The 12,165-nt window shown below is 41.1% G+C and overlaps 1 protein-coding gene across 1 annotated transcript in view; it reads right to left on the bottom strand.

The window, feature by feature from the left end:
- Positions 1–1,772: 1,772 nt before the first annotated feature.
- Positions 1,773–12,165, bottom strand: part of FRK (fyn related Src family tyrosine kinase) — a 68,416-nt gene continuing 58,023 nt past the window's right edge. The window contains exons 6-8 of the mRNA XM_050949702.1: positions 10,430–10,611; positions 7,331–7,496; positions 1,773–3,298 (exon numbers count right to left, since the gene is read on the bottom strand). Of these exons, the coding sequence (XP_050805659.1) occupies positions 3,087–3,298; positions 7,331–7,496; positions 10,430–10,611 (560 nt within the window). The 3' untranslated portion in view covers positions 1,773–3,086. The remainder of the gene's footprint in view (positions 3,299–7,330; positions 7,497–10,429; positions 10,612–12,165) is intronic.

Genomic DNA, 12,165 nt, shown 5'->3' with positions numbered 1-12,165 from the left:
ACAGTACCCATACCGTTACCCCTCCCACCTCAGGAGGAAGAGTTGAAATGGCCACAGCTTTGATTTTTCTAGGTTATTACACTATATCCCAGCACCTTCAAAATCCTCTGTGTCAGTCAGTACAGTTAGGGATGAAGCACACAAATTCCCTTACTAACTGCAAGCTTTAGACACCTACACAAACCCCAGGCCTACAATATACTTAAACTAAGTTAAACAAAATCATAGAAAAATATTGATTTTACTGTTTTTGATAGAAATTTCACAAATAAAAAAATCTATGTGGGGTGTAATTATACAGCAGTGAAGAAAAAACTTGTGTATGGTGGCAATGCGATATATATTCATATTTGGGGGAAGAGGATGGAAATTACAAGTTTATGAGCTCATAGCCTGTGTTGATCTAGGAACATGTTTCCTACATATATGTGCTTTTTCAGACATACTGGGTCACTCATTGAGGTGTTTAAGGATAGTATGGGAATCTGTCCATTTTAACCCAGCTACGCTGTCTAGCACAGAGGATCTGGGGCCAATCAATATAACTTTGAATTATGATAATTAATTTTTTGCGTTAGGTTTTCTTCTCTGTAAGAGAGTTTGATGCAACAGCTTCCTTGCTATAGAACTCTTGTTTATATCATTTGCTGTAAAGTTTATCTAATATAGGTGCTTTCTATAATTAAGATTCCAATAAGTCTTAAATGTCCCCTTTGATCTGTTCTTGATGATATGAATGTCCTTAGGAGTTAAGAGCCTCAAACTATGGGGCCAGTGAAGCCCAAAGCCAAGGACCCTTCTGAATTTTACACCTCTATAAGCATCAAGGGTGAAATCAGTTTTTAATTAAAATGTTTCTAACCTATTTCAGTGTCACAATCATCCTGGAAAAGCAACCTCCTCATCAGGATTGAAAGTTTGAAAGTGATTTTTTTTCTGAAAAATAATAGGCTTTCAAAAGTCAAGTTGTGCATGGGACCTGTTAAACCCATGGTTGTAAGGATCTGGGACTTGAATTTATGAGTTGGGGACTGCCTTAGGGTGACCAGACAGCAAGTGTGAAAAATCAGGATGGGGTGAGGGGTAATAGGAACCTACATGAGAAAAAGCCCCAAATATCAGGACTGTCCCTATAAAATCGGGACATCTGGTCACCCTAGACTGCCTCCTGGGCTGATGCTGCTATGGTCATCACAAGTTCCATCTGGTTGCTGGCCACTAATCAGTAGCTGAGCTTGCTTCAGTGCTGAGTAGTCAGTGTGAGCTCCTGTTACAGTGCCCAACACTATGTCCACTGTGCCTTTGGCCAAGCCATTTAAGCTTTTCTTCCTTCTCTGGAGATAGTAATGCTTTCCAACATCACAGGAATGTTATGGCAGTTAATTGGTTAATGTTGTAAAGTGCTTTACAAATGTAATTAGTATTAGGTAATGGTGGGGAGAGTAGGGTGAAAAACAAGGAAAGCAAGGAGGATAGTGAGATAAGAATACAAAGGGATGAAGAGGAAGTGGAGAAGAAACTATATTATAAAGGAAGGAGTTTTGGGTGGGCAACAGAGAATGGGGTGCATATGGAAAAGAAGAAGATGCTGCTTTCCAAGAAAAGAAGAGATGCGATAAAGAAAAGAGAAAGAGCAGATTAAAAATAGATTACAAATGAGGGGGGAAAGTGGGAGGTATTGAAATGGGGTAAATAGGCTTAATGTGGAAGGAGAAGAAAATAACAAGGAAATGGCAGAGAGAATAAGCAATGAAAGACATACAAATTTTAGGTTAGTGAATCTTTTCATTTATTTATATCTATTTTAGGATTTTCCTGGCAGACACCTTGCATGTCTGTTATTGGGAGATAGTAGTTAGATACTTATTTTGAGCCTATAGTATGTATAGTATTAATATTACAGACTACAATAGATTCTATAGTTCAATAATTGAAAATGAAGGGGAAAATATAGTTCACAATTATGCTGCACACAAAAGCCTTCAAGGTCTCGAGATTTAGCAGAAGTTATACACTTGGCTAATTTACCTAGAATTGGAAAAATTTTAAATGTTGCTAACAATGCTCAGACCCGCATATAATCAGTAGCACTCTACTTCTACCTCAGCAGACGAAGCTGTCCCTAATGTCATCCTATGCTATATAAAATAAATCAGATACATTTGGAACAGAGAAAAGAGAGAAAAGAAGCATTTTGCTGACCCTTCTCAAAAGTCGATGTATGATCCTAGACACAGTGCTGTCAAATGTGTAAGCTGAGGTTGGGAATTTTACAGAATCACTCCAAAATATTAAGGCCATGTCTATTTCATTATAAAAAATCTTTTCAGCTTCATGATTCTTAAAATTCATGGATTATAAAATGTCTCTGTGCACCTCGGTGGATAATTTAAAAAATCATTAGCATGTTAAACTTAGTTAACTAATGCTAATTGTAATTATTTCATAAGATAGACACTGCACATATATAAAGCAAAAAGTTTGTGTTTTGATGTTATTTTAATTCTTTTCCCAATATCTGTTTCATTTTCCTCTTTAGCAAAGGCATGTGCACTCCATGTACAATCAAACATTTAATATGGCTTCGCCAGCATTATAGTCACAGGATATTTTAAAAAGAAAAGAAAAGTCTCCAAGCACAGGTCCTGCTGTGCAACAAAGTAATCAGATTCCTTCAAAGCAACAAGTTGATGAGCTTCAGCAATCTAAGGAATAACAAATAACCATTCTAGCAGATAAACAGTGAAATGCAAAATGCTTATTGAGCAACAATCTCATCTGTTCATTTGTTTGGTCTACTATTTAAATAATAAATAGAAGAGAGCTCATTTTATAAAACAAACAAACAAATAATAAAGCCCCCTCATTTCAGTTTTCTTAATTTTGCAAGACAATGGCTGACATTGAAATCTCTAGTGTCCTGGAACATCACCATAGCCTTAGCAATTTATAAAATTCCTTAGTTTCATCTAATAATTTAAACTTCTCCTTCCTCATATTTTGAGGTGAAATTTATTTCACAGTTACCCTTTATACTATACTTATTTAACTGATCATTTGATTTTCTTCAGTCTCTGCCACAACATTCATTTTACAAAAGCATTTGCATCAATATAGGATGTAGAGTCCATATCATAATCTTCCAGTTTCCAGTGCAATGTTTCAAAAGTGGGCCGTCCTTTGGGCTCTGCATTCCAGCACTCCAGCATAATGTTATAGAGCTTATCAGGGCAGTTAGCTGGTTGAGGGATTCTGTATCCTTTATCCAGCTTCTGGATTACTTGGTAGCCCATCATACCTGAAATACATTTAAAAAAAGAAGAAGAAAGAGGAAATTATCAGAAAGTGGCTCAATTTTTGCATGCACAACTTTGCATGCACGTATCTCCTATGCATGCAAAATTATAATGTTTACATGAACAAAACCCAAACTGGGTGTCAAAATGGGTGTGTATGTGCACGTACAAGGACAGAGCACAAGATTAGCTATTGCAAGTGATTTGTGAGCATAAAAATGCACATGCACAAGTGGAGGGCCACATGTGAATCTCTTTTAAGACCACTTTTCAAAAGTTGTATGAATCTGTTTATTTTTTTGCAGATGTTTACCTGTGTATCAGTTTTGCTCATTAAAATGTGCATGTTTATTCCCAAAATGGCCAAAGTGTGGCTGAGTGACTAGCATATGGCCTATTGCCATCCTTTCCTTTAATATACAGGTACAGCCCATGGAAACTACAACTCCCAACATGCTAAACTGCTTGGATGAAACACACTACAAATCAGAACCTATTGTCAGTATGGACTGCACCTCTAAATTATAGTAAGAGTGGCTGCATATTACTCCTTTTGCAAATTAAATGCAGCACTCCGGCTCCTGGCAGTTACCAAATGTGGTTGCAGGATAGGGGGAAAAATAGGTGCCCCCAGTTTAATTCCTTCCTGACTTATAGTTCAGTGGGAATTTATAACATTCGCACCACACTTTCTAAAATTGCCATAAGGGCCCCTGCTAAATAACTAAAATAGTCACAAAGTTCTTCCAGTGAGAAACCTCTTGTTATAAAAGTTCTCATTTCAGAGTATGTGTTTGTTGTGTTAACACTCCTTGCTCAGTATTGCAATGTTTGGTTACGGAGAACAAGTAGTAGAACTGTTTGAAGTGTTGGTGTCACGAGCAGCCGTTGGCTCTGAAGTTTTGATGGAGGAAGCCTAACCAGCAGCTGTAAGAGGAAATGGAAAAAGAGTATGTGTGTAGAATAGATGTAAGCACCTTTGACCTGTGATGAGTGGACTCAAGATCTAAGCCGCTGGGTAAAGGGATTAGAAAAGCCATTGAGACCTACTGCATTTGGAACATTGCTTAGCATAAGCAATCAGATCATCTACTGGTTTTCATAATGACCTTTTCTCTTGACTGGCTACTGAGGAGATGGTCCTGAAAATGACATCAAGGAAGCAAACAATTATGGCACATGGACTTTCATTTTCAAATGTGAAGGTTCACATAGGCTATGCCCTTGCTAAGCATAGACCAGAGTGTGCTTTTATAAAGCAAAGATAATGGACCTTATTTTCCTTTCTATTTTCAGCAAGGGAAGTTTTTTCCTTGCTACTTGTTCCACAGAATGAAACCCATCTGTGATGGTGTGTCCACTCCTCCCAAGCCCTGAAGGGTAAAATAGGCAATGAACCTATAGGCTGCACCTGGAGGAACGCGCTAAGGAATAATTGGCTAATGAAGCCCAGCTGGGGGCAGAGATGGGCTAGGGTTATAAAACCAGAAGGCTGGCAACAGGAAAAGGCTACAGTCACTCTCTGGGAGAAGAGAGGTGTGGTTGGGGCTACAGAGGCAGGTAACTTACAGTTACTCCATCAGAGGAGGGAGTTTGGGCTGGCTAACTCAGAGGAATGGGAAGAGACAGAAGGTACAGAAGAGGCTCAGGAAAAGGGAGCAAGGAATAGGAGTGCAGACCGTGGCTGCTGACTAGAGAACTTCTGAGCTGGAACCTGGAGTAGAGGGCAGGCCCAGGTTCCCCTAGCAGCTGCTAAGGAAATGGCACCTGGGCCAGCGAATGGAAAGACTTCCTGAGACTGCTGGCAATGAGACTTTGACCTACTCCCAGTGAGGAACCACATAGTTGCCTTGCTGGAGATCCGAGTTATGAAAAAGGAGGCTGTAGTGAGAGAAAGAGACAGAGTGATGGAGTGAAACCGCTGGAAGGGATGTCGGGCTGACAAAGCAAATCCCCAGAACCACCAGAAGGCAATGCAGCCCAGCAGTGAGTAAAGCCACCCATCACACCATCAAAAAACTAAAACTGAATTTGCAAATACTCCATGCACAGGGAGCGGCAGTCTGGGATCATCTGAAATGGAAGTCATGGTGATTGAAGCAGAGGACAAAAGGCTGTGTAGGTATAGGGGGGGAATAAATTAGAAGTTCCCCTTCCTTGTCCCCTTCTCTGTCTCTTGTCCTCCTCTATGTTCTCCTCACCAAATAACAAATTATAATAACAAACTATCATTTTAGTGACACCATATGCTAAGGCAGGGGTTGGCCACCTTTCAGAAGTGCTGTGCCGAGTCTTCATTTATTCACTCTAATGTAAGGTTTTGCGTGCCAGTAATACATTGTAATGTTTTTAGAGGGGCTCTTTCTAAAAGTCTATAATATATAACTAAACTAGTGTTGTATGTAAAATAAATAAGGTTTTTAAAATGTTTAAGGAGATTCATTTAAAATTAAATTAAAATGCAGAGCCCCTTGGACCAGTGGCCAGGATCCGGGCAGTGTGAGTGCCACTGAAAAAATCAGCTCGCGTGCCGCCTTCAGCACGCATGCCATCGGTTGCCTACCCTTGTGCTAGGGTGACCAGATGTCCCATTTTTAAAGGGACAGTCCCGTATTTAAGCCCTCCTGCAGCTGCCCTGCTTTTTCTTAAAAACAGGCAAATTGTTCTGCATTTTCTGTCTTTCCCCCATCCCCATCAGTACTTGTGGGTCCTGCTGCTGGCCGGATCCCTGCTCACCAGCTGCCTACCCACCAGTGGTGAGTGGCGGGGGTGGGGGCCAGTGGCTGACAATGGGGGTTGATGCACAAGGCTGGTGGTAGGGTGAAGATGCAGCAAGAGGGGCTGGCTTCTCCTCTTGCTGGTCCGTCAGTGCAGCCCCTGCTTCGGGCCAGGTCTCGGCCAGCACGGCTCTGCCCCCATCCCATTTCCAGCCAATTCTGGAAGCAGCTCCCATCCCTTCCCTCCTGCACAGTGCCAAACAGCTACTGCTGGCCACATTCTGGTATGAAATCTGGGGATGGGGACCATGTGACTATGCATGGCCCTCTCCCCCCCCACCCCTCATTGCCTCAGAAAGACACAGTAGCAGGTACCAGAAGACGTGAGTCCATCCCAGGGTCCCAGCCAGGCATGGAGGGTGGAGACCGCTGGGCAGGGAGGGGAGGGTTGGTTGGTCTCACACACACACACTATGTGAGAGAGGTGTGCAAAAGTATGTGTATGTGTCACCTCTCCCCATGTGACCCCTTTACCTTAAAGATAAGAAGGTAAATAAAAAGAATCCAACTACACAATATTTCTTTTTAACAGGGGCTCAGTCAACTTGATGTTAATTTGAACGTTTGTACTGCATAGTTCTGATTGCTGTTGAACTCACTTGAATACGAGTAATTTTACCAGGTATCCCATATTCAGCATAGGGAAATATGGTCGCTCTACCTTGTGCTAATAATAGTTACTTTTCCCTGATAGCTACCCACACTACTAGAGACATATTCTGCTCTGATATTGTTAAATCCATTCTTGGCTAGTGCTCTTTTTGCTCAAATCCAGTCTATGCTTCTCTTTATGTGGGTTCCCCCCTGCAGTAGCCCAGAACTGGGAAAATAACAAAAACCCTCTTCTTCTCTTCATGCACTTTCTCCTTGCTGAGCCTATGCAGCATCTCATACTGGAGTATCTCCTTCCATGTGATACCTTCATAAAGATGGTCAACACAGGTCCACAAAAGCCACTCCCATTATACCTTCCAGCAGTGGTCTTGATTGGCCTGGTGTCCCAGAGGAATAACCAACAAGCTAAGCTATTGAACCACCGATTGGTACCAACTAACCAAGTCTTAAATAGCTGGAAACTACAGGTTCTAGAGAACTTTCAGGAGGTCTGGGACATCCAGCAGCTCTGAATGAAGGTCACCTAAGATGTTTTATTCCATATTTAGATTTTCAACCCTTGAATAAGCCTCCAATTCAATAAAGAAAAAAATTAAAAATAATCAAGTGTATCTAAATATTACTTTAAAATAAAATACTTACCAGGATAAGGCATCTTCCCATAGGTGATTATTTCAAAGAGAAGTATTCCAAATGACCACACATCAGACTTTATGCTGAATTTATTGGAGCGAATCGCTTCAGGGGCTGTCCATTTCACAGGGAGTTTTGTTTCATGCTTAGCTTCATATACATTTTCATTTTCTAACTATTACATACAAAACAGACCCAAGTTAGGATCCGATTCAGCAAAAGCACTTAAGCAGATGCTTAACTCAGCCCAGTTCAATCAAGCACTTGAACTCAGTGGGACTAAAGTATGTGCTTACGTCTTTGTTGAACTGAGATCTTATAGATGAGAAACATCTTTTTTCAACAGAAGCTTTTCTAAGCCACTTGTAACTTCAAGTGAGTACCCAGTATTGGAAGGCTTGTGCTTAATTATGGCCTGCTATTGTGAATTCTGAATCTGGCATGAAAGGATTCCATAAGTCTGCCAGAAATCGCAGCACAAGCATCATGTTGGCACTAGAGACTGCATGGTCAGACTGGCTTCAGGTATGATCTTCTATAAATAGAGGAGGTGATAACAAGTGCTATAATATTTAGAAACCTCAGTTTTGTGATTTACTGATGGCATTGAAGGGCTATTGACTTTGCTAATTACCACTTCACCAGTTTTCAAGCACTGAAAGACAGACCCAAACTAATTTTAAGTTGATATATTAGCTCAGTGGATGTATAAAAAATACATGGAGAAATATTTTTAGTAATGGAAGTTCTCTGGTGTTAATCCTTTACTTTCCACAGACCCACATCTACAGAGTTTAATTGCATGGACATCCAACCTTTGGGAACATTTTAGGATGTTTCCAATGCTTAAATGGAATCTAGGGCATATCATACATATCTTAGCCTCTGTCAGGTTTTTTAACATGCAAACTTGTATACAGATTATGCAGATCTTAAATAATAAATAATAACAAAAGTTGGATATGTTCTTTCCTTGCTGTTATGCCCTACACTTCTTCATAAGATTATGTCTAGCAGTTAGCATCACAGACTTAGGCCCAAACCCTCAAAGATATTTAAGCACTAAGATACCTTGAGGATCTGGGCCTTCATTCTTATCTGTATAAACAAACTATGGTTTCATTATGTTAATGTATATGTTTACTATGCTTCACTTCCTCTTAGGGTATAGAGGACTTTGTGTGGGCCCTCCTACACAAGTACTAGTATGGAACCTGAATCCACAATCCCTTGGCCTATGAATAAGAGTATTTCCAAATTAACATTATTGGGAATATCTTATATGGTGACTAGTTTAGAAATTTTCAATTTTAATACGAAATTTCAGTAACTGTTGCTTTCTCCCTCCACCTAAACACATACAGGAGAAAAATCCTTTATTAATACTCAAAATTCACATGTTCAGTTTAAAAAGCAATATATCTCAGTCTAAAAATATTCATAGTAGAGAAAAAAATGAGAAGAATACTTTCAGTGTCAGCTCAACATTTTATACCACAATAAGGGCATAATACCAGATCTTCAACCATTGCACTTGGTATGAAAACTAACTGTCAACAGAAGTTCTTTTATCCTTCCCAGAACAAAAATATAAATCAACTAAAATTAAAAAAAAAAACAAAAACTCAAAGCTTTGGATATTTTCAGCTACCTATTGAAATTCATAAAATTCCCTTTTAAACTGAAAACCATTCATTTATTAATTTACCCCCCCCCCCCCCCCCCGGCATCATGTTCAGCATGCCATAGTATAAAATTTTCTGAAACAGTAGAGAAAAATCTGATCTCTGTGAGGAACTAAGAACTCAGAGCGTAGCATGTTTGAACTGCTGAGCCCACACATAGGAATGAGAGGGAGCGGGGACGTCTAGAGAGGCCTTGCTCTTTAGTGATGGCTACCTGCGTTGCTGGGCCCTGCATCAGATGTCTGGGGAGGGAGAAGGGAAACAGCTGCCAAAGGGCTGCTACTCCCCAACCCAAGCAGGTTGATGAAGTATGGGAAGAATCTTGATTCCATTTCTGTCCATAACCCCTCCCTCACCCCGAACCTGCCACTACCCATGCAAAGGAAGAAGTAAGCTGTCAGCAAAAAATAGGCTAGCTAGCATACATAGGCACCAATTCCATGGGTGCTCCAGCCCTGGAGCACCACAGACAAAAATTAGCGGGTGCTTAGCACCCACTGGCTGCCAAACTTTCCCTCCTCCCCCAAGGGTCTCCTGCCCACTGGCAGCCCCATCAATCAACTCCTCCCCCTCCCTCCCAGTGTCTCCCAGCTGCCACAATCAGCCATTCTGCGGCATGCCGGAGGCGCTGGGAGGGAGGAGGAAGAGTGGGGACAAGATATGCTTAGGGAAGGTCATTGAAAGAGATGGGAAGGGGGCAAGGCAGGAGCAGGAAAAGGTGGGGCATTGGAGGAGGGGGTGGAGTGGGGAGGGGCCATGGGTGGAGCAGGGGCAGAGGCTTGGGGAAGGGGTAAAGTGGGGGTAGGTCTGTGGGCAGAGCAGGGGTGGGAAGAGGTGGGGTAGGGTGGGGGTTTAGGGGAAGGGCTGGGGGTCCGGGTGGGGGCGGGAGCAGAGGTGGAACATTCCCTTGGACAATTGGAAGCTAGCGTCTATGCTAGCATACCTCATTTCTCCTCAGCAAGAGGGAAGCAGGAAATGGATTGTGACTTTCAGGATCCAGCACTGCCTGCTACCCAGACTGCAGTGTATAGTTACAATCCAGTCCTAAATTAACATATCATTTTGTAAGGTATGTTTACATTGCAAAAGAGGTGTGTTGTTAAATCAGGTTAGCTATCCCAGCCATGTTAACTAACTCAGGTTAAAACAGCAGTGAAGACATGGCAATTTGGCTTTAGCAATTTGAGTTAAAACTTATAGGAGATCTTGGTTGAACTCAATCTGCTAACCAGAGCTAACAGACAAGATGCCTTGTCTTCACTGCTATTTTAACATGAGTTAGCTAAACTAAGTTCAGAACACATCCTTTTGTTTGCAATGTAGACACATCCTTAATTTTCTGAACCATTTTTTGTACAGCTGGAGTTCATGCTAATTCTCATAAATAAATAACAAAAAAAAATCCAAACTCATCCAAACCCACCTTAAAAACTCGTGCAAGTCCAAAATCTGCCACTTTGTAAACATTGTGTTCGCCCACAAGGACGTTCCTGGCCGCCAAATCCCGATGGATATAGTTCTGGGATTCAAGGTAAGCCATACCTGAGGCAACCTGAGCTGCCATGTCTATTTGTTCAGGCAGATGGATCTCTGAACCTGCATCATCTGTATCAAAGAAAAAAGGTGGGATTATTGTCAATATTTATAGTGTCTCTGTGAGTTCTCAAGTTATTTAAATGTGTCAGCTGTTGGGAAAGAATGGACCATATCTCCACTGTAAACCAAGAACATCAAGCTATGGAATAAAGTAGGAGTCCTAAAGAAGGGTAAAGGTTAAGCAATTGTCTGTAAAGGTATGAAGTTAGTTTCATGTCCCTTGAAAAACAACCCCCATTCAGCATCCAGATGGAGCTCTTTTAAAAGAGCAAATAACTAATGCAGCACTGGGTTTGAGGGTATATCTCAGATGGTTGAAGCACCTCCCAACAAAGTGGCACCTATCTATTTGTGGCAATGTAGATATTTGTCTTTCCAATAGGAAAATCACTCATCGTAAAATGTGCCTAACAGTTAATATTTGTAATCACTTTTGGCAACCAAAGATTAATGGAGGGTGAGGCAGAGCTACACATGAGAACTAGTGTCCCCAGACAAGTCTGACATAAAAATTGACTGGCTACAGTCAAGTGCAAAAGCTCCATTTTATCTTTAGAATCCACTTGAGTGGTTCTTACTGTTAGCTATGTTGCCTCAGTGATAAGGTTCCTTGAGTTGCCCTTAATGTATGTCTCCTTTCATAGAATCTTCTGAAACAGTATCTGTGCCATTTGTAAGATCAACAGCTTCCTGAAATACTAATTTAGCTCAGTCAGAGATGGTGCCCAAACAAAGTGCTAAAAGACCCCTGACCAGAGCAGGCTGGCTCAATACATTAGGGAAAGTAACCTGAATAACTGAGACCATAAATCAGGTACCAGGACATGTCATTGGTGAGTTACAAATTACAACTCAGATTCAGGCCTTTTGTAGCATACTAGGCCAGATTAACTGCTGCTGGGGGAGAGATGAATTTAGACACTTCTGCACTGAGGGTGATTAACCCTGAAGGAGAGACCAACTCATTGCTCTAGAGTCATCTCTCTTATGAGTGACATTTGAACCCAGGACCCACAGCATCAGAAGCATACACACAAATGCTTTACTGTAATAGGAAACATATCTGCATAGCATTTCACTTCTCCAAAAACATTCCAAATTTGAATAGTCCAAAGAAATGCTGCTATTCCAGTCATGGTTGGTTCTCTCTTTATATTAGGAATGTGGATTATCCTTCCTAACTGCCTTGGCATTAAAGACAAAAAAAAATCAACTGCAGTTGGCAGTCTGCTGCAGCTAATGATGTCCCACTAATTCATAGTGATAGTGGATAGCACTACCTTGAATCACTGTCTTCACTCCTGGCAGTTCATCTGCCTGAATATAGAGCATCTTGCAGCTGTGCTTTAGGAAGAGTGTTCCGCACTATGGTTTGCACTGTACTCTACGGTCTCTAAACCTTGAATTTCCTGCTGAAAGGCTGAATTTTAATGATTAAGTTAGCCCTGCCTACTTCCTCTTTGAGGTTAAACTGATTGTCATGATAATCCAACACTGAGATTATTTCCTTCTATTATTGAATCAGAAACTCTTCTCCTTCCCCACACCTGTGTTTAACAGAAA

This window comes from Gopherus flavomarginatus, chromosome 4 (genome assembly GCF_025201925.1).
Source record: "Gopherus flavomarginatus isolate rGopFla2 chromosome 4, rGopFla2.mat.asm, whole genome shotgun sequence".
NCBI classification, from domain to species: Eukaryota; Metazoa; Chordata; order Testudines; family Testudinidae; genus Gopherus; species Gopherus flavomarginatus.
This window is presented reverse-complemented; position numbering and strand designations above follow the sequence as displayed.